The sequence below is a fragment of the Bos taurus genome, chromosome 29, assembly GCF_002263795.3.
Source record: "Bos taurus isolate L1 Dominette 01449 registration number 42190680 breed Hereford chromosome 29, ARS-UCD2.0, whole genome shotgun sequence".
NCBI lineage: Eukaryota > Metazoa > Chordata > Mammalia > Artiodactyla > Bovidae > Bos > Bos taurus.
In genome coordinates, this window is record NC_037356.1 from 36,295,993 (window position 1) to 36,322,091 (window position 26,099).

The window sequence follows — 26,099 nt, forward strand, 5'->3', positions numbered from 1 at the left end:
CTTCCTTGGTCTAAGGATTGTCCAGTCTGGACCCTACGTGCTACCCACCTCCCTTAGGGCCTCAGCAGACTCTTGAGTCGACACTCCCCACACAGATGCCCAGTGTCACTCTTTGGGACACTTCCCCAGCCAACCTCCTTCGCAGGCCTACGTCACATCCCTATTTTGTACTGTAGGCTCCTTCAGCTCTGCATTCTCTTCCTCCTCAGGGTATCTGGGATGGGATCACACTTTCTGTGTGAGGGTCGACTGTGAACTAGACTGTGAGCCCTTGCAGGCAGGGAACGTAATCTTTGGCTCGTCCTTGCGTGTTAAGCATTTAGCACGCTGCTGTGCAAAGATAGTAGCTGCTCAATAAAATTTTGTTGTGTGAGTGAACTGAATAGAAAATCCCTGGAACTTCTGCCATTCTGTACTCTGTGGCTTGGTGTGTTCCGGGCTGGGAAGTAGAATTGCTTGTGTTGGAGGGGACTGCTGGCGGATGATCTGTTCCCAGGTCAGAAGTATCCAGATGGTGGAGAGGGGGTTACGTTTCTCACCCACCTTTCTCTCGACCGTAGACGTCCAAAGGTCTTTTTTTATTCTGGCTTTGTTCCTGGGAAAAGGATTTGTTTATGAAGAAGAAATAGTAACTAATGAAGAGTTTTTAAAGGTCAGTTGTACTGTCACTGCTGGCTCCTGGGAGTGACCCTGTAATTGTTTTCTCTCCGTAGGCCCTCGCAGCCAGCGCTGGAACCGGATTCGCTGTCGCCGAACCTCAGATTGCAATGTTCTGTGGGAAGTTAAACATGCATGTGAACATCCAGACTGGGAGGTGGGAGCCTGACCCATCGGGCACCCAGAGCTGCTTCGGCACAAAAGAAGAAGTTCTCCAGTACTGTCAGGAGGTGAGCGTGCTGCCTGAAGCTTAAAGATGCTTTTCTTTCTGGGTCATGTGTGAGCCTATTAACCTTAGAAACAGGTGCTCTGTCATTCTCCTCTTCTGACCTAAGACCAAGGTTGTAATGACCAGGCAGCAGGCTTTTGTTCTGAGTGTGCGCCTGGCCCAGGCGTGCTGCAAGCTCTTGGGTCTTTCCAGAAGGAATACTGCAGAAGCTTGACCGGGGCCATAGAGATGCAGCCCTGGCTTCCCACGTGTCACAGGAAGACGTGAAGCAGGCCCAGTGTCACATGTGTGCTTGTGTTTTGCATTTGTAGGTTGTAGCCAGGAGCCACCAGTATCGTAAGGGATTCTCTCAGGTCTGATTGAACAGACCTTTCAGGTCAACACTTGATGTAGAAAAGGATATGAGATGTTTTAACTTCTTGCCAAAACTAGCCTTTGGGGTCAGGGCTGGAATATTATTCTATAGTTTCATTAACAGACACTTCCATAGACTTGCCTTTCGAATGTTTTAGTTCATGAACTCGGCTGTTTACGCATGTCCTGTAAGTGGACTCAATACCTAATAGACTCGTTTCGGGGTGAAAACTTGCTGCTTCTGTAGGTCCTTTTAAAGAGAAGATGTGTTAGAAGTGTACCGAAGTCTGCCTGTCGAAAGAAAGCTAATGGTCACAGAATGTCTGTACTTGAGGAGGAGTTCAGCTGGAACCGGGCAGCGGAGGTGTCTTCACCTTTACAGAGGACGATGGCGAAGCTGAGCACACAGACCCTCGCCCTCACTTGCCCAGCAAGTGTCCGTCTGTTATGGACAAAGTCCGTTTACCGTGCGTGTTCCCTGTCCCTTGCAGATGTATCCAGAGCTACAGATCACAAATGTGATGGAGGCAAACCAGCCAGTCAGTGTGGACAACTGGTGCCGGAGGGACAAGAAGCAGTGCAAGAGCCACATCGTGATCCCATTCAAATGTCTCGGTGAGCATCCTGGGGCCTCTGGGTACCGCTCAGGGAGTCAGGGTCCCTGGTCTCACATTTTCTTTTCTTTTTGAAAAAAAATTTTTTTTAAACTATAAAAATATTTTTAATTTTTATTTTTTGGCCATGTTGCGTAGCATATGGGACCTTATCTCCCCGACCAGGGATTGAACCCATGTCCCCCTGCATTGGAAGGTGAAGTTTTAACCACTGGGCCGCCAGGGAAGTCCCTTACATTTCATTTTCGCTTGGCTCACAGTGAGATAACTTCATCTGCTAAGAAGCCAAGGGCTGTAGAAATTTACTGGGGACCTTTGAACACTCGCAGCTTTCTGGCATTGATAGGTGACTTGTCTGGTTGCTCACTCTGCCTCTCCCATTGTGGGCACCCTCTGACTTAACAGGATGAGCCTTCTCTACAGCCCTGAGTGAGCACGCTGCCCTCAGAGTGGCCCAGCTTCGTTCACGTCGAGAGTCTGAAATGACTGTTAACAGCCCTAGCGTGCATAGTACTGCAGCAGCCTGAGGGGTGGTCTTCTGGTCCCCTTACTTCGCCCACACATTTTGCTGAAGTCCTGTATCGCCAGCCAGATCAGACTCTGTGCTTAGTGTTCGGGAGCTGAAGGAGTGAGTCGTAGCTGCTGTAGACATCAGGATGGCCTCGGCCACGCCCTGTGCCACCTGCCCATCTGAAGGCTCAGCTGATAAGGGTGTTCTGACTCCATGCATTTGTATGAACAGTCAGAGCGAACTTGGGGACCACTGTAACATTTTATCACCCAGAAGGAGGGTTGTTCCAAACATGGTGAGTGTGTTCATCCTGACTACTCAGCGTCAACACACCTGAGTTATGTTCACACATCTGAAACCTGGGTGACTTGGGCAGATTTGGTCATAGAAGCTTAATGGACTAACACAGAGTATTAAGCGAGGACAGCCTGCAGTGTTCTGTGGCAGCCTGGATGGGAGAGGAGGTCGGGGGAGAATGGATACATGTACATGTATGGCTGAGTCCCTTTGCTGTTCACCTGAAACTGTCACAACATTGTTAGTCAGCTATATCCCAATGTAAAATAAAAAGTTTAACAAAAAGTAGACAGCCCCTGTAGTTCTGTGGATGTGTTTATTTTTCAATTAATATTTATTGGAGTATAGTTGCTTTACAGTATTGTGTTAGTTTCTGTTGTACAGCACAGTGAGTCAGCCATGTTTCCAGATCTTTTTTGAATTTCCTCCCCGTCCAGGTCTCCGTAGAGCACTGAGTAGAGCTCCCTGCGCTGTACAGTCCACTCGTTGGTTCCCTATTTCATACCTAATCGTGTGTATACGTCAGTCCCAGTTTCCCAGTTCCTCCCACTCCCCCTTTCCTCTAAGTATCCATTGCTTTGTTCTCTGTGTGTGGCTAATTCTGTTAACCATTAACTTAACCTGTTCCCCTCCCTCCCTTCATCAAAACCTTTCCTAACATGGGATTCATTGCTTTTCTCATTCTCACGGGTAGCAAACTAACAGAGGCAGCACCTGAGTAACAGTATTTAAAATACATAGTAATGACTTTGTTTTAAAAATGTTGGGTGGGGGAAAGGACACTGCATGCGCTTAACACAGTTTATTTAAAACTGAGGACCCTGCAGTGGTGTGAGGCTTTTGAAAGGTTTTGCGTGATGTGGTTTTGAAGATGTTTTTTCTTTGTGTTTGGCTGTAACGCATCTCTGGGTACGAGGTTTCATTCATTCTCTGTAAAACTCTCAAACTTAAGGAAATGAAAGAGCATTCTTGAATGCTATCTACACAATAGATAGATAGTACCTAGCAATCATTTCTTCCTTTTGCATCCTTGTCCATAAGCCTTTGCAACTCGATCTTTCCCAGTGTGGCTCTTTTTCACTGGTACTTATATATTCAATGAGAAGTTACACTTCGATGTTCCCCCTCAAACTGAATCTTATAGCTGACAGTACTACTAGTTGCCTCGTTATCCATAAAGTTTTATCTAAACAGGCTGGTCTGAGTGGGACAGAGTTGGTGAAGTGTGAGGAGGCAAGGGTACTAGTATTTTTGGGGAAGGAGTTAGTCATCTCTGACATTTATATACACACGGACTCCTGCACCTAAAGAAGGGAGCTCTGTGAGCCTGTGGCTGTTTCTGTCCTTATTTATTTCTGGAAGGATTTTTGGATGGGGATGGTTGCTGTGATGTCTTGTTCTCAGAAGCCTCGAGGCGGGGCCAAAATAAAAACCAAAAATAAATATATTGCCAAGTAAATACAGTTACTGTCAACAATGAGAGCTGGTACTTGGATGTCAGAATTCAAGTGATTTCTACTTAGATTGAGCCTCAGATTGCTTCCCCAGTGGAGCTGAATCCTGGTTTGCCACTGGGCTTTGCCTATACTAAGCTGCAACTGTAAGCCTGGTTGATGGTAAACTTTTGTTTCTACTTCCCTGGGGCCTTTGGGGCCCTCGAGGGCAGCACTGTGTGTAATTCACCTTTGTATTCCTGCATTAATGTCAAATTGAGCTATTGGGCCCCCAAAGTCCCTGTGCTAATAGTGGAGTGAAACCTCACTGCCCTGTGGAGGGCTGTTTTGATATGGGGCAGCTGCTTGTGAAGACAAGAGAGTGTGTTCCCCCTCACAGCAGGTCAGGGGCTGCCCCTGGCCTCCCAGAGACTGAGGCCTGAGGCTGTGGTGAGGCTGGGAAGCTGGTCTACGTGTAGACTTCACACCAGTTCAGGCCCTACAACTTTTCTTTTTTTGACCTTGCCACTTGACTTGTGGGATCTTAGTTTCCCCGCTAGGGCTTGAACCCGGGCCCTGGCAGTGAACACACCAAGTCCTAACCACTGGACCACCAGGGAATTCCCCCAAGACCTTTCTTGCCAGACAGTTTCCTAATTAGGTTTTCCTTTTTGTTGTTTTGTTGTTGTTGCTGTTGTAAAACGTCAGAGCTGAGCCTGCCCGCCTCCTTTCCCCTCCCTACTTATCGCGTCTCCCCTGAGCCCAGCACCACCTCGGTGTCCTGCACTTGGGCCCTGTGAGGCCTGTCCATGATGCGTCAGAAGAGCCTGGGACGTTCGTTGAGTGCAGATCACTGAGGCCCACCTTGGACCTACTGACCCGGAGTGTCTAGCCTTTTATTATGGACATTACAAACATACCCAGACACAGAAGCATCGCCTTACCCACCATGTGCCCACTGCCCAATCAAACGGGCATCAGTTCATGGACTACCCTTACCCCATCTGTGGCCCACTCCCAACAGCCCCTCATTATTTGGAAACAAATCACAGATACCTTTTTTTTTTTTTAATATTTCAGCATGTATTTCTAAAAGATAAGGGCTCTATTTTCTAAGCAGCTATGTGTAATTTCCCCCCAGCTTTTTATTTTTGAGAAGCTTCAGACCTATGGTAAATGCAGTCGTGAACTCTATACCTGTTACCTGGGCTTCCAGTTTTGCCTTATCCGTCTTACTCTGTCTATTTTGTGCACTTTACTTACTTTTCATTGTTAAACCATTTGAAAGTGAGTTGGGACTTTATGATAGTTCACCTCCAAGTAGCTTTCAGCTTCTTAAGAGCAAGGGTGTTCTCGTGTTATGACTGTGATATAGCAGTCACACTTGGGACAGCTGTCCTTAGTGTTCAAATAATGTCCTTTGCAGCTCCCTTGCAAAAAGGGTGATGTATTATATTTAATCTAGACAGTTCCTCAGCTTTTTCTTTTGAATCTTTTATTTATTCTTTTGGTAGTATGTGGGGTCTTAGTTCCCCAACCAAGTATCTAACCTGTGCCCCCCGAAGTGGAAGAGTGGAGTCCTAACCTCTGGATCCCTAAGGAAGTTCCTGAGTCTTTTATGACAATAATATTTTTGACAGTCTAGGCCCTTTGTTTAACACAATATCTCTGAATACGATTCTGTCATATTGTTGTGTATCAGTTCAGTTCAGTCGTGTCCAACTCTTTGAGACCCCATGGACTGCAGCACACCAGGCTTCCCTGTCCATCACCAACTCCCGAAGCTTGCTCAGACTCACGTCAGTCTAGTTGGTGATGCCGTCCAACTATCTCATCCTCTCATTGTTGTGTATAATTAGAGCCAGGCAATGGCAACCCACTCCAGTCCTCTTGCCTGGCAAATCCCATGCACAGAGGAGCCTGGTAGGCTGCAGTCCATGGGGTCACTAGGAGTCAGACACGGCTGAGCGACTTCACTTTCACTTTTCACTTTCATGCATTGGAGAAGGAAATGGCAACCCACTCCAGTGTTCTTGCCTGGAGAATTCCAGGGACAGGGGAGCCTGGTGGGCTCCCATCTATGGGGTCGCACAGAGTCGGACACGACTGAAGTGACTTAGCAGTAGAGCCAGATGACTGTAGCAGAAAGACGTCTAGGTGATGTGTTCTCAGAACATGACTTCCATCAGCTTATCACTCACCCGGGTAAAGTTGTGTCTGCCAGACCTTCCCTCTGCAAAGACATCTCTCCCCATTTTCCATTCACTCTCCACTGACAGTCTGTACCTGGATCAGTCATCACAGTGGTGGTTTGTCTTAGAGTGAGGTGTCTGTAGGTACACAGAGGGCTAAAGTAAAGTTCACCTGTACTTTGGGAGAACAGGCAGTCTCAGTTTCCTGGACATTTTGTTACTTGACGCAATGTGGGCAGAAAGAGAGGAGTGAGAGGCTGGGACTGTTGTTGGTGTGAAGTCAGAGGTGGTGGGGAGTCGCCGTGTGTGTTTGAGGTCTTGATGGGCTCCTCTTCCTGTTTTCCCTGCCGGGAGTAAGGGATGGAGGGTGGGGAGGAGGGAGGAAGTCCCGGGCGTCATGGCTGTGTGTCTGCTGGCCTGGAGCCGAAATGTCCAGTTGGCTCCTGCAGATGAGCTGCAGCTCAGCTCACGCGCGTCAGAGACTGCTCCTGTCTGCACGTGGCTGCGTGACCGTCCCAGTGACCTGCAGTCAGGGTCGTTTTCACCTTGAATTGTGATCAGGTTTGCTCCTGACAAAGCTTCTCTTTTCCAGTGGGTGAATTTGTCAGTGATGTGCTGCTAGTTCCAGAGAAGTGCCTGTTTTTCCACAAGGAGCGGATGGAGGTGTGCGAGAATCACCAGCGCTGGCACACCGTGGTCAAAGAGGTAACGGCCGGCCGGCAGCATCAGGGGCTGCCACTCCTGTCAGGAGAGAGAGGAGCGCGTTTCTCCAGAAGAATAATAGTCTTCTTAACTCAGTTTTGTCCCCTTTATCTCATCAAAGTTTACAATTACTTGTGTCTTCTAAGTTAAAAATATTTGGAAGAAGAATAGCTATTTTGGTAAGGAAGTACAGTATTAACAGTCCAGCGCCTGGAGTCAAGGATGTTAAAAGGATTGCTGAGAAGCTCTCGGCAGGGCATCCAGTAAGGCTGCCGCAGACCCCAAGGCCTGTGTGGAAATATCCAGTTACAGAAGATCTGTGTGGACATGCGTGCTGACGGGACCAGAAGTCATTTCACTCTTCTCTGAGGAGGATGAGCTTCCGTAGCGTGTCCTCCAAGTTTAGTTGGTTTTCCCTGTCGGTTGCCTGTATTTTGTCTAATTATGAAGTAATTTGAATTCCTCACCACTGAAGAATGCATGTTATTACTGACCAGTGTTAACCAGTGTTGATAATGACTCAAAGAAACCACCACCACCACCACCACCTCAGCCTTAATTTTTTCCACCTTTGGGCTTTCATTGTTTTGGGCCAGATAACATTTTCCCATTGCAGGTTAAGCGAAATTTGTAAATCTGTAAAGTAGTAGCGTCACAACTTTTTGGCAAAAAAAAATTAATGTGTCCACGAGAAAGGCTTAACTTTGTGATTTAGTGAGGGCTTCTTCTGTGATTTAGTGAGCTAGGGGTGGGGGTCTCTGAGCGCACTGCTAAGTCCTGAGAGAGCTAGGGGTGGGGTCTCTGAGCACACTGCTGAGTCCTGAGAGAGCTAGGGGTGGGGGTCTCTGAGCGCACTTGTGTCCTGAGAGAGCTAGGGGTGGGATCTCTGAGTGCACTTATGTCCTGAGAGAGCTAGGGGTGGGGTCTCTGAGCACACTGCTGAGTCCTGAGAGAGCTAGGGGTGGGGGTCTCTGAGCGCACTTGTGTCCTGAGAGAGCTAGGGGTGGGGTCTCTGAGCGCACTGCTGTCTCCTGACCATGTTCCTGGGCCCCCAGGCCTGCCTCACTCAGGAGATGACCCTGTACAGCTACAGCATGCTGCTGCCCTGCGGGGTGGACCAGTTCCATGGCACCGAGTACGTGTGCTGCCCGCAGACAAAGGTGGTCCAAACTGCGGTGTCCAAAGAGGACGAGGAGGACGACGATGACAACGACGACGAGGATCAGGAGGAAGACTACGACGTTTATAAAAGGTGAGTTCTGTCCTGAGCCTGTGGGCGGCTGTGGCTGCTGCACCCAGGCTCCTGGCTGAAGCCTGTTCCTCCAGAGCCGGGCCAGCACATCTCACTCGACTGTGGCTGAGCCCAGGTGCACCAGTGGCCTTCATCCACCTGTCCTCCCGGCCACGCACCTTCTTGCACAATCACTCGGCCCCTGCTCCCTGGCGGTCAGCTCCTGATGAGGTGGCCAGGCTCAGGGCTTTTAGCAGCATAGCTCACTGTGAAAGTGGAAAAGTGAAAGGGTTAGTCATCAGTCGTGTCTGACTCCTTGCCAGCCCATGGACTGTAGCCCACCTGGCTCCTCTGTTCATGGGATTTCCCAGGCAAGAATCCTGGAGTGGGTTGTCATTCCCTCCTCCAGGGGATCTTCCCAACCCAGTGATTGAACGGGTCTCCTGCATTGCAGGATTCTTTCCCCCCGTCTGAGCCACCAGGGATGGGCTGAACTTATTACTCCCTGCCTCTGGGCTCCGAGGCTCAGAGCAGGGAAAGGGAGTCAGTGGTTCTCTGTGTGCGCAGTTGGTGGTGACCTTCCTTTTTTGTTGTGACCTTTAGTGAGTTTCCTACTGAAGCAGATCTGGAAGACTTCACAGAGGCAACTGCAGACGGGGAGGACGACGACGAGGAGGAGGAGGAGGAGGGAGAGGAGGAGGTGGTGGAAGACCGCGACTACTACTACGACACCTTCAAGGGAGATGACTACAATGAGGAGAGCCCCACCGAGCCCAGCAGCTACAGGGCCGCCGCGGAGGAGGAGATCACTCATGACATTAGAGGTAGACCACCTGGCCATCATTTACTTACAATCTATTAATATTCTTTCATTCATTTACAGGCTGCTTGCCTCCCAGGAGGGCGGCTTCATGCCCCAAAAGTGAGGTCAGCTCTGGGTGCTACCAGGTCTGGCAGCGGACAGATGGAGTCAGGAAACTGTGATGTGCATTGTGAGGACTTAGAGAATCAGAGAGACCATGTGGTCTGCCCTCCGGCAGGATTCTCCCATATCCAGCCGGAGATGTTCCCGCCTGGGAGCCCCTTCCTCAGTGAGGCCAAAGTCCCAGGTTTTGGAGTGGACGTCACTTCTTTAGTTCTTTTCCTGAGTGTGTTCCAATCTGTAGGCTGCTCTGGCCATCAGGGCATCTGGAATTTGATGACCTGCTGGTAAGGGATCAGGGCCCTTTCAATTTCACCGTTAAATAAAAAGTAAATGTTTTAGCCCACTTCTTTGCAGCCCCCTGCTGACTGTATATCTGAAGCCATTTAGGAGCTGAAGAATTGTTTAGGGTTCATCCAGGAGCCGATGACTTACCGAGTCTAGAAGTTTGTGATTAACCTTGGAGAACAGAAAATGTACACTGGCCCTTTCCAGAGGCCTGAGTAGTGTTTACGATGGTGACCGCCACTGAAACTGCCTCTGCACCCGCGCTGCCTTCCTCTGCCCGGGGCGCCCCCGAGACGGCCAAGGCAGGCAGCTGTCCCCACTACACAGACCAGAAATGTGAGGCTCCCGAGCTGTGCGCTGTGGAGTTCCTCCACATCAGCCCTTTCCCACTCTAAGCTCCAGACAGTGCAAAAAGCACTGCTCAGTGTTCTCAGGGCCCAGGGCTCTCCCTTGCCTCGGGAAGGAAGAGGACCACATGCTCAGCGATGGCTGGCAGCAATGGTTGGCCGGGACCCCCGGGTCCCACCCCGTCTTGGCCTTTGCTGAGGTCCAGTGTCACTCGGACCTTCTCCCCTTGCTGGTCTGTAGCTTTGTGAGCCCCCGAAGCCGCTGCCCTGCCCCGCTGACCTTCTGACCGTTTCCACACAGCTGTCTGCTCCCAGGAGGCGCTGACGGGGCCGTGCCGGGCCGTGATGCCCCGCTGGTACTTCGACCTCTCCAAGGGGAAGTGCGTGCGCTTTATATATGGCGGCTGCGGCGGCAACAGGAACAATTTTGAGTCTGAGGATTATTGTATGGCTGTGTGTAAAGCGATGAGTAAGTCCCGTCCGGCGTGCGTCCTGTGGCCGCGTCTGTGTGGTGCTCCCCGCCCACTCGGTGTCACTGTCGGTCTGCCCTCCTCTCTGTGCTTTCTAGAGCTAGCTCTGCTTTTCTGTCGGCAGTTGTCAGCTCAGTTTTCTGTGTCCTGTGCTCGCTGTGGGCCTGGTGGTGGTGGTGGTGGAGGAGGAGGAGGTGATGGTGGTGATGAAGGAGGTGATGGCGGAGGGATGGTGCTCCCTCCCTGCCCGAGGGGAGAGCCTGGGGCCTGCCCTTTCGGGAGCCCCTGTGTTTGTTGGGAAGGAGGCCCTGCCCTCTGCTGTCAGACGCTGAAAGGCATGAAGGGCACTCGGATAGGCCATGAGTTCTGCACATGCTCATGTCCAGGCTTTGTCCCTCATTCTGGTCTTGAGCAGCCCTGTTGCCAACCCCCACAATGCACGCTCGCTAAGGGGTACGCCTGCTCTCCAAGGAGGTGACAGTAAGGACACTTTGGGACGCTGAGAACATTGGAACATCTTCATGCACTCCAGGGAGCCTGCTCTGCAGACAAGCGGTGGTGACTGTTTCCCTAGTGTTCTGGGGGACCTTGGGTCACACAGAGCTTTAGGGAACAGGGAAGTTTTGTTTTTTTTTCTTTGGTCACAAAGGAAATTCCACGTTCAGTGGAGTATGGTTCACTCAGACATCAATAGGTTGCTTTTCTTCGTAGTTAGCCCTTTTCCTGTTGAAGATTCTCATCTGGAGCAGTTCTGACCCGGGTGTAGGAAAACCCTTTGGCTGGACAGACCCTTCTGCCTTCTGATTCTGACACTCATTGCCAGTCCTGGTCATTTGCTCTAAAGATTTTTGGCTCTAGCGTCTGATGGCTTTTCATTCAAAGGTTTCCTTCAGACCCTTTTGTTCCCTCTTAATATGATATGGTATACTGTTAGTGATCCCACTGTAGCTGCTGCTCTGTGGAGTTTTTATTTGAAATCATTGAAAAGATGAAAGAAAAAAAAAGAGCCCTTAGGGAACATCAGTGGCAGAAACTTTTTCTTTCAGGAAAGACAGAGCTAGAAATTACAATGATTCTTCCTGCTTTGTTAAACTCCTTAAACTAAGGGGCAAGAAAGCGTTGTTTGTGGCGGAAGCCTGAGGAATCGAGGTCATTAAAGCTCATGTTGAACGTGAGGTGCAGTCTTTACCCAAAGGATCAAATGTTGACGGGGCAGTAAGAGACACCAGGCGACGGCAGGTGGTCAGAGCACGAACGGCTTTGAAGTCTGCAGAACCGGAGTCTCCTGTTACTGTGGAAGGAGAAGCAGTGTGTCCGTGCACTTGTGGCTGACTTGAGCGCTTTGGAAGATGGTAGCGTCACTGTCCCTTGAAAGGGACCAGCACCTGCGGGTGTGCTGGCTTCCTGGGCCGTTTGCTTGCACACAGAGGGCATGTGGTTCCGGGTCCGAGTCCATTGTCTTCAGAACCAGACCTCCAGGTCTGCTGCTCCTGTGCCCTTTCATTCCAGGGTGGACGCAGCTTGCGCTTATATTATCTTTATCCGGCCCAGTGATATGAACCAAAGGCTCTGTCTCCAACACGTAAGCCTTTAAGCTGCGGGCCTACATCACTGAGGGACGTGCTTGTTGGCACGGACGGACTTCAGCGCTTTGAAATTCTCCTGAGTGTCATGGGGAACGTGGTTTCTGAAGCAATCTATATAGATTCTGACTTAGTGACAGTCTGCAAATTGGCTTTTGAGACCTTATTTAAACTTAATGTAGGAACCAGATATTCTTGACAAGACTTTGAGCCATAGCTTTTAGGTTTAAAACTCAGTAAGAGGGTGAAAGGGAGACGCTCAGACAGAAGCACGTGGAGTGGCTGGCTGGCTTGTGCTCACGCTCATCAGTTTGCCAGTTGCTCGCACGTTGTGCTAAAGTTACGCGGTTCTGGAAATCAGGTGAGTTTGTCTCCGAATGGAAATTTGTTGAATTTGGCTTCTGCTGTCCACGTGGCTCTCAAGTGTAACCGACAGAACAAGTTGTGTGAGCAGGCTGCCTGACATTCCTCCCTGCCCTGGGAAATCCCCAATGAGTCGGGGTGTTCGGCGTTGCCACAGGTATTTCTTAAGAGGCTAAGTAAACCTGTCGCCTCCAGCTCCTGGATGCGGATAAGCTCCTTTGTGCAGACACTCGCCTGCCTGGGGCCACCAGGAACCTGGACTAGGCATGCGGAGTGTTTGTTCTAATGGGCTGTTCTCTGGGTGGTGGCCGGGTGAGGCCCTCGAGCGTCATGGATGGAAAAGCCCTGAGTGGCTTCACTTTCACGGCAAGTCCTTGTGAGACGTGTTGTCTCTGCTGGGGGCCTGAGCTGAGGGTCCTCCAGCGGGACTGTAAGCTAAGCAGAGGCAGCTGGGGTGTTTGGACATTCTCTGCCCAGTCTGTGTACAGAGAACATACAGTTGAATCAGTGGCCCAGCGTGAGTTGTGACCTAAAAATAGCTGGAGAAAAGGCAGCCTGAGCCCTGCAGTGCCTTTTCACGTCTGCCGTCAGCCCTGTCTCTGGTCAGATGCACTCAGTGACCAAAAGGGTAGGTCAGTAGTTAATTTTAGGTTTTAAGGTTTCAGGAACTGAGGGAGGGTAAGAAGTGTTCTCTTCTCTGCCCCTGAAGTCCCAAGTAGGTACCTCGCTGGTTCTGAAGGTACAGGGGGTGCAGATGGGCCTGGCGGCTGGATTTTGGGTAAGGAAGACAGGGCGGAGTCCCGCCAGATGGGCGCACCCCTCTGAGGTGGTGCCGGACACACCGGTCCCTCCAGCAGGCCCAGCTGGGCTTCGTCCCCGAGCACCGTGCAGCTTCAGCATCAGGCCGGGCCCCAGAGAGAGCCGTCCGGTCATTCTGTTTCAGTTCCCCCAACTCCTCTGCCAACCAATGACGTTGACGTGTATTTCGAGACGTCTGCAGACGACAATGAGCACGCACGCTTCCAGAAGGCCAAGGAGCAGCTGGAAATCCGCCACCGCAACCGGATGGACAGGGTAAATCTCGGCCCCTTATCTTTGTGGTGTCAGGGCTTCATAGTTGAAGCAAAGGGACACCACCTCCTCAGGTGAGGCGTGTGAGTGTGAGCGAGGCTGTCCCCTGGATGGGACTGGTGCCCGCCCCTCCCCCAGCTCCGTGATGGTGGAGTCACCCCTCCCAGGGCTGTACTGTTCCATTCTGCCAGGAGGCACTTCCTGTCAACATTACGTTCTGCTTGTTTTTTTTAAGTTTTTTATTTCTGAAAAAGGGAACTCTATATCAATATTGTAAGTAGAAAGCTAGTATCATTTACCATTAAAAGAGAGTAACGATACTAGTACATTAAATGAAAGCAGTGTTAGAACATTCTGGCTAGATACTGTTGCCTGCTGAAGGTCTGAGTCTCTGGGTTTCTTTTCCTTAAAGGAGTTGGAAGTGTCAGAGCAACAGGAGCACCACGCGAGTGCAGCTTTCTCCTAGACTTACCCAGAAGGGTTGAAAGAAAACTGAAAAGGGACTATTTGCCAGGTCTGGGCAGCAGCCTTACGTCTCGTGTGCTGGGAGAAACCTGTTACTGTTCTGAGAAGCAGGTGTTAGCCCTCCTCCCCTTTCTTGTGAGGAGACTGAGGCACAGAGTCTGGCAAATAACGCACCCAAGGTTACGGACGAGGCAGCCATGAAACGGGGCTCCCCCAGCAGGACACTGACGCCAGCACCTCCTGAGGCAGCCGCCCTGGACAGACCTTGAGCGCGTGGGCGCGTGGGCCGCGCGCTCCTTGTGTGCCTTCCCACATCATGTTCAGGGCCCCACAGTATTTTTAGAAAATGGGCCCATTGTTCCAGAGATTATCTGGTCATAGTGGCTTTGACCTTTGTTCCAGGTGAAGAAGGAATGGGAAGAGGCTGAACTTCAAGCGAAGAACCTCCCCAAAGCAGAGAGGCAGACTCTCATTCAGGTGAGACGTGTCCTCCAGGGAGGGGCCCCAGGCAGACCCTTCAGGATATGGTCAGAGCCAGACTCCCCACAAGGTGGACGTCGACACCCCCTTTTAATTCAGAGTTCGTGTCACAAGGAGGTCTTCGCTGCTTCGTTTTCCCTCCCAGTGGTGTTCTCTGGAGTTGCTCACCTGCCATGGAGGGAAACCCAAGCCCAGGGCAGAGCACACACACCTTTCATGCCCAGAAGTAACCTCTGCTCAGCTGTGTTTCTTCTCCTCTCCTGGCAAGTCCTCAGGCATCGTCCTTCTTAGGCTGCTCCTTGTTTTCTGCAGAAGTGAACGCTTTTTTTTTTTTCCTGTGGCAGACTTAATTAAAGTCCAAAGCAGAAAATAGAGCTCTCTGATGCCAGTTCATCTCTAACTTTGGATGTAAGAATGTAACCTTAGAACCTCAGCAGCTGCCTTCCCCTTGACTAGAGGAGGGCGTCCACAGGAATTGACAGGACCGATTTGGGACTCATGACACTGGTTGCTGTTTAAGTCAGCTTGTGTTTATGTTTTGCCAAAATCTCTCTGCTCGTGATGTTGAATCACCTTTGCTTTTTCACCAGTAACCTAGAAAACCCACGAGTGTCCCTTTATGCACTCTTTGTGGGGGGCCTCAGCTCCCCAGCCTTAAATTCTGTCTGCAGACTTGGCCCGGCACCTGCAGGGAGCCTGCCCTTCACCACGTGGTCTGAGTGGTCAGCACCACCTGCCCTGGGGCTGGGCTGTGTGTTGCAGCCTGTCCCCCATTGGTCTGTGGTTTGGGGGCGCCGTGTTACAGTGTGGGAAAGACAGCCTTCCATTTCTCGCAGCGTACATGGAGAGGCCAGGCCTGGGCTCTGTGTGCTGGGATTTCCATCCCTAGAGGTGCTGAGGAGCCTGCATGACACCCAGATTTATGTGCTCTGGTTAGACGGAGAAGTACAGTCAGCCCTTGAACAGAGGATCCACCCCCCACACATGGATATTTTCAGTGGTAGACATCACAGCAACGCTCCATCCATGATTGGCTGAATCCGTGGATGTGGGACTGCACATAGGGAGGGCCGACTATAAGTTAGTTACACAGGCTCTTTGACCAAGGAGGATTGGTGCCCTCAACCCCTACAATGTTCAAGGTCACCTCTAAAAACCCTCAGACCCGACCCCTGCTCCCCCCGAGTCTGCGCCTCTTCCAGGGACAGTGGGCACAGAGAGGCAGAATGGGGTCTGGCCCCGTGTGCGTGCACGCCTGCAGGGGCATGGATCCCATGTGGTTCCTTCCTTCTTTCTTTCAGCACTTCCAGGCCATGGTGAAGGCGCTGGAGAAGGAGGCAGCCAGCGAGAAGCAGCAGCTGGTGGAGACGCACCTGGCGCGTGTGGAGGCCATGCTCAACGACCGCCGCCGGGTGGCGCTGGAGAACTACCTGGCGGCTCTGCAGTCCGACCCTCCGCGGGTGAGCACGCCCAGCCCTAAAGCCCACGGTGGCCTGTGTGGGACCACTTCCGGCTCGGGGCCACCGCAGTGCAGACACAGCTTCCCGTGGAAAAGCAGAACCTTGGGGTGCTAGTCGGTAGTTCCCCAACTTGTGCATTTTTATAGTAGCCTTACTTCCAAAGAATAAAAACATGCGTCCCATGGATGAAGACTTTTGAACCAATTCTATTTTAAATCAGACGATGAGCAAGTTTATATCACAGCTCTTTTCTGCCAGTGCTGTTAGACTTGATCCTTCAGCTCTGACTTGCCTTGCTCTGCGGGGACAGGGTGTTTGTCTGTATCCTCCTTAAGCAAGTGAGGTCTGTCCTGAGTATTTACAGCAGCAGATGCTGAGCTCAGGAAACAGCATAGATTGGGCTAGAAGAGGAAGTGGGCTAGAGGTTCTGGGAAATACTGTCTGTAGAGGATCCTCTATAACTGTGGAACTTAGCTTTTGGTACCTTACTTAGAAAGGTAGCTTCTTATTACTTGGTAACTGAAAGCTTTTCAGAGTACAGGTTTCATTCCTGTGCCTTGCTGAGGCTGACATTCTCAGTGAGTTCTTAAAACTTCACTTTCCTGCCTGTTTTCAGTTCTGTAGTCTCTGGACGTGAAAACTCCCGTTCTGTCTTGCAGCCCCATCGCATCCTTCAGGCCTTGCGGCGCTACGTCCGCGCTGAGAACAAAGACCGCCTCCACACCCTCCGTCACTACCAGCACGTGCTGGCTGTCGACCCCGAGAAGGCGGCCCAGATGAGGTCCCAGGTACGGCAGACGGCGGGGAGACCGCCCTGGCCCATGCTGCTTGTAATTAGTCCTGGAGAATGACCTTTTATTTCCAGAGACAGTAGGTCCAAGAGCTGGCTTTTGCAAAGGTACAAATGTAAACATATGTATCCCATACTTTTTAATATTAAGTATGTTCTATTTAAATTGTTTCTGGAAGCTTAGAGATGGATGGTTGTATTGGTGAGATACATCAGTTTCTTTCAGTTTATTACTGGTTAAGGGTACCACCAGAATTAACATTTAAAATCTCTTTCTAGGCAAACATTGAGTTGTCCAGAAAGTTCATTTGGGTTTTTCCATAAGATGGTACAAAAACCTGAACGAATATTTGGGCCGACTCTATATCAAGCACGTCTTAAAACGGGACCGTCTTGTACAGTTTCGTTGTTGTTTGGATGCCGTTGGGTCCCGTGTCTTGTCCCCTGCTGTATCCCGCCAGTCTGTGCATTCGTCTGTAGGTTGAAAGCAGGTTGTTTCTGGACCCGCTTTCTCGTTCTGGTTTTGTCTGCATACGACTTGAGTTTTACTCTCGTGTTCATAGAAATGAACTTGCCTACAAGACCGCTAGCTTCCTTTAAAACTGTTCGCCTGTTAGTTTTCCTAGAGGGCCTTGAAATGATATAAGTGGTCTTCCTCTATTACTTTCCGTATTCTAAATCCAGCGCTCTGCAGGCTGTGGGGACATGGTGTGCACAGGCTGGGGACCTGTCCCCTCCCGCCTCCTGTTGCTTGTGTGGTGTAACTGTGGGGGAACTTCCCAGAGGCCCTGTGTGGTTTCCCTCCAGCCGCATTCACTGCCTGGTTCTGCTTCAGTATCTGACTGCACAGTTGAATCCTTGTGGGCCCTTGAGCAGCTCACAGTTGTGTGGCGTTAGTTATGTGAGCTATAAAAATGGAGAATTGTCCTTTAACGTACGAGCCCACCTTGGCAGCTGAGTGTTCAGCCAGTGAAAGAAATGGGGCTCCTAAAGAGTGGGGAGGACTTGGGGACCCGGGGCCTCTGCTGGGCCTGGAGTTGAGGCTGTGTTTGAAGGTGGACAGGGTAGGGGAGGAGGAGAAGAGGCCAGCAGACCTTGGGCGGCTTCCAGAAAGCTCAGGCCAGGGAGCTTGCATCCTGATAAGAGGTTAGAATTTTTCAGGTCTACTCAATTTTTTTCAGTGTAATCACATTTTTTTCTTTTCTTTTTTTTTTTTTTTAAGAAAACTAGACTATTGTGAAGTATTTTACAGAGAAGCAGCCTGTTTTATGTGGTTAGAGTAGCAGGACAGATGAGACCTCAGTCAGTGTGGTCAGTAAACCTTCGAGCCAGGAGGCAGGTGCCACACGAGTGAGGGCCCCAGGAGGCGGAGCATCTTCTTAGAGCATCTCTGCTGCGTGCTGTTTACCGTCTGCTCAAAGCCGTTAATTCTAGGGCAGCTCAGCCCCCAGATTACACTAGCCTTTGCCTGTTCCCTGTCGTGTTATGTGAAGTCTAGAAAACCCCGAACACGCTGAGCCTCTTAGATCCTGTGCACTTTGGCTTGAGGCGTAGGTGATGGGCTGCCGCCTCACTCTGCAGCTCCAGGGGGTCCTCCAAACCCCCTGATGCCCAGTGTCCCGGCCTGCGGTTGGTCTTGTCCTCGAGGAAACCATCGTCTGACTGCGAGTGTCACCACTGCTGAGATCAGACCAGGCAGCTGATGGTTCCCTTTGCATTTGCATTTTTTCTCTAAGGCACTCAACTCGACTCTGGTACTTTCCCATCAATTTACTTGATTGAAAGAATGGCAAGTGTAAAATTAAATTGCTTTCATCCTTGCTTTTAAAGGTCAGAGAGACATCAATCTACAATAAAAGCCTCTTTCCATTTAACTTCAGTTTTTATTTTGACCCTTCACATTAATGGCTTCAAGCCCACATAATTAATCCATTGGCTCAGAGCGCCCTCTTGAGGAACAGCTTGGTGGCGGCAGGTGTAACTGGTGGGATTAGCCTTCTCGAGGACCTTGTGTGGTCTGTGGCCACCTGCCTCACACTCACTGTGTCATAGGGGCGGAGGTAGCCCAATTCTTATTTCCTCCATAGTGAAGTAGCTCAGTCCTGTCCAACTCGTTATGACCCCATGAACTGTACCCTACTAGGCGCCTCTGTCCATGAGGTTTTCCAGGCAAGAGTACTGGAGTGGGCTGCCATTTCCTTCTCCGGTTCCACCATAAAAAGCTCTGAAGTTCAGGGACCACTTTAATGACCTTTTCCCCCTCTTTTTTTGGATGAACTACTTTGGAACTTTAGCATTCAGAAAAGAAACGAGCATGGGAGACATGGTAGCTATGTCTCTGTTATCACCCGTTAAATCAGGCTTGTTTGTACCTCAGTGTGAAGCTTTGGAGGCATAGCTTGTTTAGTTAAAGTGAAAGTTTTAGTCACTCAGTCATGTCTGACTCTTTGTGACCCCATGGACTCTAGCTTACCAGGCTCCTCTATCCATGGGATTTCCCAGGCAAGAATACTGGAGTGGGTTGCCATTTCCTCCTCCAGGGGGTTTTCCTGACCCAGGGCTGGAATCTGTCTCCTGCATGGTAGGTGGATTCTTTACCACCTGAGCCACCAGGGAAGCCCCGTTTAGTTAAACAGGAATCACCTGTCCTCTTGCTTACAGTGATAATCATTTCAAGCAGCTGCTTCACTAAGCACACTCCATGAATGGTCCCACCCCGCAAATCTACTTTTTAACCAGTGATTTCATTCTTTCGTGACTTCATTTAGTCTGGCCAGTGGTAAAAACCGACCAACTGGTTTCCTCTTTCACTCAGAAAAACCTTCCTGAGTGTCTGACATTGTGCAAATGAGGGTTCTTTTTTTTTTTAAACAATACTGTCGGGTAATGACACTTTTTAAAGTTTCCCTTAACTTGGAGCACTCTGTGTGGATGAATCCTTAAGTCACTGAGTCAATACCCCACTTTCTTACACCACAGTGGTCAGTGAATATGGGTTGGGGGGGCAAGTCCTACTGCCCCTCTGACCAGCTGCTTTGCTGGAGAACACAGGCCTTGGTAGAGCGGGTGGGTGTCCGGCAGGCCCGGCTGTTCTGGTGACAAAGCCTCCTTCCCCCCCACCTCGTACTCGCAGGTGATGACGCATCTCCATGTGATTGAAGAACGGCGGAACCAGAGCCTCTCCCTGCTCTACAAAGTCCCGTATGTGGCCCAAGAGATCCAGGAGGAAATCGGTGGGTGCCAGCTGTGGGCATCAAGGTCAGACCATGCCGGATTAGAGAAAGGAGGCTGGGCATTAGTGCACACAGGCTCACGTGGTCAAGTCCTGGGCTGGCAGCCACAGAGCCTTGAGTTTCACTGACCTTGACTCTTGTTACCGGAAGAGAAATCTAGGGTGTGAAATTGCAAGGGACTGGGTATGCGTCCTCTTAACCCTCCCCTCTGTAACTGCTGGTATATTTCAAGGCACCTGTTCACACCATTCTCAGTTCCTCTCCCTCTTCTGGTCTTTCCCTTCATTTATTCAACAAACGTTTGTCGTGCCTACTGTGTAGGCACAGTGCCTACTGTGTGCACAGAGTAGAACGTGCACCAGTAGACAGACCTCCGGAAGCTCACGTTGTAGGAGGAGAGGACAGGAAGATGAGTGTCCATGGTGGGGTGTGTCCTGTGCTGGAGGTGGAAGGGTGGGCTGGGGAGGTGCCTGGTGGTCAGGGTGCCTTGGAGCGCGGGCGGGTGGAGTGAGGGGGGGTGGTCTAGTGATGAGGAGGAGCCCCCTCCCTGCAGAGACCCCCAGCAGGAAAACAGCAAGCACAGGAAGTGACGACTGCAGAGCCTAAAGTTGAGAGATTTTAGCAAAATCAAGGAGTTTGGATTTTATTCTGGGATAACAGAAAGTCGCTCAAGGGTTTTAAACTAGCGAGTGACTATATCTGGATTATGCTTTTTTAAAACAATGTGAATTTTTTAAAAATTACCAGGTTGCTGTGTCGAGGGTTGATGAAAATTGGAAGTCACCAGAAAGCACTTGTAAAAATCCAGGGGAGAGGGGCTGGCTAAGTGCCCTGAGACAGGAATGGGAGGAGCTGGAGGGGTGGGTGGACTTGAAGGGTGCCTTTCAGAGGAAGGGTGAATAGGATGTGCTGATGGGGTGGGTGGGGCAGGGGGTGAGGGGAAGAAAAGCACTGGATATGCCCTGGTTCTGAGTGGGTGGTGGGGCCAAACAGTGCCGAGGTACAGCGTGGTCTTCACTTGTTAAAATGGAAACTGCCCTTGGTAAGTGGTCGGCTCTCAGGTACACAAGCCAGATCTCCGGGCTATAGGGACAAGACACAGATGTGGGGGTCGTGATCCATGGATGGTATTTACACCTGTGTCATTGGAGGAAACCACTTAGAGTGAATTGCTAGAGGAGAGAGGGGTGCTCAGGAACGAGCCCTGGGGTTCCCAGTGCTGGGGCTCTGCAGTCTACAGAGTCAGAGGTGCACCCTCAGGTGAGAGGAACAGGTCATGGCCTGAATTGTGAACTGGTGAGACTCCTGTTTAAACAGAGCTTGCATCCGACCAGATTAGTCCCGTTCAGGCTGTCCTGTGCCAGGAAACAATATCCTTCTGAAAACATGGCTCCTGGGCGTCTGTCTTTATCAGATGAACTGCTTCAAGAACAGCGAGCCGACATGGACCAGTTCAGCTCCTCCTTCTCAGAAACCCCCGTGGACGTCCGGGTGAGCTCGGAGGAGAGCGACGAGATCCCGCCGTTCCACTCCCTCCATCCCTTCCCATCCCTGCCTGAGAACGAAGGTGCGTATGTGCAACAGGCCAGCCCAGCAGTGGGACCGAGGGCAGGGAGGGACGTGGTTAGAAAATGGAAATCAGATGAAGGGAGGGGTGGGGGTGTCAGGGGGCTGTGTTCCCTGTGTGGCTCGGGCAGGCCAGGGGATGGGGTCCACCAAGCACCTTCCGAGTGGGGCACCTCAGAACCTCGGAAGTTTGTGGTGTTTCTCCCTTGTGTAGACCAAAGCCTAAAGCCCTCTGATGTCCGTGGCCACTAGCTGCGTCCAGCGTGTGGGGCCTAGATGTGGAGGCCCCTTTGCAGCTGAAACAGCACTTTGGTGTCCTAGGCTGTCCTTGCCTTTTCCTCACGGTCTTGGGAAGTAGGCGATGGGAGGCTCCCTGCTGCACCCCAGGTCTGCAGTGTGCTCTCAGAGCCGTGAGTCTGTACCAGAAATAAACAGGCTGCTGGTCCCAGGCCCTGAGGCCAGGGTGTGCAGTCAGCTTCCGTTTATTTGTCTGCTGCTGTCGCGGCGGCCGATGGCGGTGATGATAAAAACAGTGGCCCCGCTGTCCGGGCCCCCACACACTCCAGCCTCTGTATGCGGATGCTTTCCTGTATATTGTCCTTCCCAAAATAATGCTCTCAGGAAGGGACTGGAAGTGTCCTGTCTGGGTATCCAGGGTTTAAAGAGCGTCAGTGTCTGCCTAGGGCCACATAGCTCATGGGTGGGAAGGAAGGACTGGAGCCTGAGTTGAGGCAGTCCTGAGTCCTGGGCCCAGATCCATTGGTGCCACCACAGCGGCCCAAGAAAGTGGGCACCCAGTTCGGCCTCCAGACCCCAACACAAGCGTCTTCTTCTAAACCTGCTGTCTCAGAGGTGCCGACTCAGAACCGCTGAGCCTCTGATAGTACAAGAGAATCCGAGGAAGGAGCCGGACAAAGAGGTGCTGCCTCGCTCCCCAGCCGTTCCCTCACAGACCCCCACCCTTGCACCCTTGCAGGGCTGCAAGGGTCCCTGCTTCAGAGCTTGTTACTGGCGGGGGCATCTTAGATGTTTGTGAACTAGGACCTTGTCTCCTTGGAAAACCACGACGAGGAATAACTTGTGTTTCTGTTACTTTCTCAGGAAGGTAACTTGGGGCTAAGCTAAATGATTTAGAAATCTCACAGAAGCCCTCCCGAGAGACCCAAGACTCCCTGCCTTTTTCCCCTCCCCTCCAGTCTTGCTGTAGCTCTCACGATGCTGTTTGCTTATGGGGAAGTGCAGGCCCCTTTTGTAAGGAAGCATGCTTTTTGTTTATGTTACAGAGAAGGTCTAAGGTAGGAATTTTGAAAGAAGGCGGTTTTTTTTCCTTAATCTCCTCTTGTGCTGTTTTGTTTTTGCTGCTTTCCTTTCTGCTAGACTCTCAGCCGGAGTTGTTCCACCCAATGAAGAAAGGTTGGTTTGTCATAGATGTTCCCACTAAGGCCTTCATTCCCTGCATTTGCCCAGAAGTTTCATGCTCTGCTTCATCCCATCATTAACTTTTTCCACCTCATCCCTTTAGATGTGGCTTTGAGGGGAGCCAGTGCAGCCAGACCTCCAGCACCTGAATACTGAGCAACCAAAGTAGATTCTTCATAAACCCTTTTAATCTGGGTGGACTTTTAAAAGTATATCCAGTTTAAACGGGTTGGTTGCCAATTGCTGGCATAAGTAAAAACACACTTGTGGTCAGGTGGCGAGTCATTTTATTTTACCTCTCTTTCTCTGCCGCTCCCACTTACATCTTTTCCCTTTCTTCTTAGCTGTCCCTTGCTTTTTGTCCATGCCCAGGTGTCTTTGTTTCCAGCTGTCTCATGTCCCCTGAGATGTAGCGTCCCTTTAGGACATGGTAGAAGCTGATGGATGAAACAGGTTGAGACAAGTGAACTCCTGATGTAATAAGTGTCCAGTTTTCAGACAAAGTTAACTGCGTGTGGGCATAGGCTGCAGGCTTGCAACCTTGGTCTTGTGTACCCCACTGCACACACCGGAGGTAGGGGCCTTAACTTTCTTTTCTAGATAAGGCAGTTGAAGAAGCCTCAGCTTCCATGAGTTAAGTCATGAGCTGAAGAAGCAGAGGAGCCAGCATTTGAACCTGGCTTCTTCAGTCTCCCGAGCCCACGGTGCTTCTGTTTCATGGGACGCAGTGTGCCTGCAGCATTTCTGGGTGGGCGGGCGGCCCAGCCTGAGTCTCTGTGAACAAGGACGCACAGACTGACTGCTGTGTGCTGCGCCCCGGCTGAAGGGTTGGAGGCGGCGTATGTGTTGATTTTCAGAATACGAGGGTGTGCGAGCTTGGTTTTATTCCCTTGGGTGTTCCTCTGCGTCACTGGAGGACATTCTTCTGAGCAGCACATGTGTTTAGATGAAGACGAATTTTCTAAAAGTCTAGCTGGCTTTCACCTTTATGCTTCAGCTGTTATTCACTGGAATAGTTTAAACGTTAACTTTTGGTCTCTTAACATCTCCTGATTATTCATTCTATATAACCAAAGTGGTTTTGGTCGACATTTAAGAAACACGTGTCTTGTACCACCAAAAAAAGTGTTAGGACAGTCTGCACACTGGCAGTAGGGCTTTGAGTCCATTGGTTCAGGGCCACGTTTTTCAAATAGGATCCTGCCTTAGGACCTTGAAATTCTGACGAGAGAGAGAGGGATGAGGGGAGCAGTTCGAATCGACTGGGCTTGGTCATGAGCATCTGTGCGCTGAAATACAGCCTTACTATTTCATTGACGTTCTGAGGCTACAGAAGCCAGCCCTGCTTTAACTCGCCCTCAAATCAAGTTGTGAGACTCTTTTAAAATGAACACTTTGAGGGGAAAGCTGCCTGGTTTCTGGCTGCATTCTAATGAGTGAAGTGTCAGCTGGCCAGGGGTTCAAAAGCTGCAGTGTAGTGACTGGAGGCTCTGGGTCCAGCCCAAGTCTGGCTGTGAGCCGGACACCTTTGCTGTGGCCAGGCCTCTAGCAGCCCGTGGACAGCGAGCTTTGTAGATTCCCATATCGGCATCTGACTCACCTGCCATGGTCGCCTTAGAATGCCAAGTGTGTTGCCAGGTTGATCTATTTGTAAAAGGTTCAGGTCACAGGCACCTATAGCACTGTGTTTGTTATTATTAACAAGACACTCAAAAGAGAGCTGGAAGTCACATGCTTTGGAGCGAAAACTAGAGGATTGCATCTCACTCTTCCTCTCGCTGTCGTTTGGAACGCCACGCGCAGGCGACGCTAGCTCAGGCGATGTCTGACCTTGACAAGAGGACAGTTGACATTGTTGCTCTGTTTATGGAGCGGTGCTGTCCAGCCTGGTGTTAGAATTCTCCCTGTGTAGGGAATGCCTCCTTCCTATTCAGGATGTGATGGTCTGGTCCAGGCCCCGGAGGGTTACAGCATAGTGAGAGACAGAACAAGACCAGTCATCACACACAGTGATTTTTAAGTACCATGACCTGGGAATGTCTCCCCAAAAGATCTGCAGCTTGAAGGACAGATGGGCAGGTACAAGGGAAGGGAGGGCATTTTAGCAGAAAGACGGTGCTCGAGGTGGGCGTGCAGGGGTGACAGTTCTTCCATTCGGAGCCCCGATGGCAAAGGAGCAAGTGGGGATAGTAGGTGCTTGGTGATACCACAGGGGTCGAGGGTTTTTCGGTGCTGGAAGGCCTTTAGACCCAGTTTCTCTTTGTAGTTCAAAGCGCGTTCTCTCCTGAAGGCTTACACAGTGAGCACCACATCCTCTTCCTGTCCCATGACACCCATCGGTCCTGTGTCCCTCATCCCTGTGGAGCATAACGCATCCTCCAGGATGGGAGCAAGTAGCACATCGAGAGCCGGGGGTGGGGGCATGCCGTGGGGGCTCCCTGACTCTCAGGAGGGAGTCTGCCACTTCTGTGAGGCGGACGTGAGGTCAGCCCACCTCGGGAGACAGCTGCGCTCTCTGCACACAGGATCCGCACTGGGAGAGCAGGACGGAGGACTGATCGGGGCCGAGGAGAAAGTGATCAACAGCAAGAAGAAAGTGGATGAGAACATGGTGAGCCGCTTCTCCCTGCTCCGTGTCCGAGTTAACTTTAAGAACGATCAGACACTCCCCCGATGGACTCCCACGTGTCCGTGGGGGAGCACAGGGCGGGCTCCCACTGCCCCTGCAGTTGTGCTCTGTTCTTCAGTATCTACATATGAGACGGAGCAATTCTTTCAGCAGTAGCTCATCTCTTGCTATACAGTGGAAAATAATATTTGCAACTAAGGGTATGAACAAATGTGAGAGGCTGTTTATAATGATTTAATAACTTGAAGTGGAATAGAATCACATTTGGTTCGTTAGCTGCCTGAGGTTTATACCTCCTGCTAATTACTTTTCTAGCATTTTTATCACTTAATGTTTCTAGATTATCCTTAACTGAGTTTGATATTTGAACATGGCTACTGGATAGTCTGTCCTGAAATACCTCCACAATGGTCACTTAAAGGAAAAGGCAGGGGACAGCCCTTAAAGGACCAACTGCTGTATAATTTTGCACCCAGCCCTGCTCCTTTGTTAAGGGGTTTGGTGAGTGGACCTAGGAAACGTGGCAGAACTGATGGGATGCTGGGTGTCCATCCAGTGTCTGTTTCCCTGCTCCAAATGGTATATGGAGCAGCAAAGAAGTAGTTACCCATATGCTAAACTTCCCTTCCCTCTCAGCTGGTGACATTTCCCCGCTGTTTCAGGTCATTGATGAGACCCTGGATGTGAAGGAAATGATTTTCAACGCTGAGAGAGTTGGAGGCCTCGAGGAAGAACCGGTATGCGTTTTGTTCCAAAACCTGATGGCAGGTCTCAGGTCAGCCTTGGCTATTTT

The 26,099-nt window shown here is 50.7% G+C and overlaps 1 protein-coding gene across 4 annotated transcripts in view; it reads left to right on the forward strand.

The window, feature by feature from the left end:
* The window catches only part of APLP2 (amyloid beta precursor like protein 2), a 62,743-nt gene that overhangs the window by 32,922 nt on the left and 3,722 nt on the right, over positions 1 to 26,099 (forward strand). Inside the window, exons 2-16 of one of the 4 annotated variants that reach the window (XM_002699235.6) lie at positions 714 to 887; positions 1,732 to 1,855; positions 6,880 to 6,992; positions 8,045 to 8,241; positions 8,824 to 9,044; positions 10,079 to 10,246; positions 13,137 to 13,267; positions 14,132 to 14,206; positions 15,511 to 15,669; positions 16,329 to 16,457; positions 19,593 to 19,692; positions 21,107 to 21,259; positions 22,636 to 22,671; positions 25,203 to 25,288; positions 25,969 to 26,043. In XM_002699235.6, coding sequence (XP_002699281.1) covers positions 714 to 887; positions 1,732 to 1,855; positions 6,880 to 6,992; positions 8,045 to 8,241; positions 8,824 to 9,044; positions 10,079 to 10,246; positions 13,137 to 13,267; positions 14,132 to 14,206; positions 15,511 to 15,669; positions 16,329 to 16,457; positions 19,593 to 19,692; positions 21,107 to 21,259; positions 22,636 to 22,671; positions 25,203 to 25,288; positions 25,969 to 26,043 — 1,941 coding nt within the window. The remainder of the gene's footprint in view (positions 1 to 713; positions 888 to 1,731; positions 1,856 to 6,879; positions 6,993 to 8,044; positions 8,242 to 8,823; positions 9,045 to 10,078; positions 10,247 to 13,136; positions 13,268 to 14,131; positions 14,207 to 15,510; positions 15,670 to 16,328; positions 16,458 to 19,592; positions 19,693 to 21,106; positions 21,260 to 22,635; positions 22,672 to 25,202; positions 25,289 to 25,968; positions 26,044 to 26,099) is intronic. The other 3 variants (XM_005226865.5, XM_005226866.5, XM_005226867.5) reach the window with 3 other exon arrangements.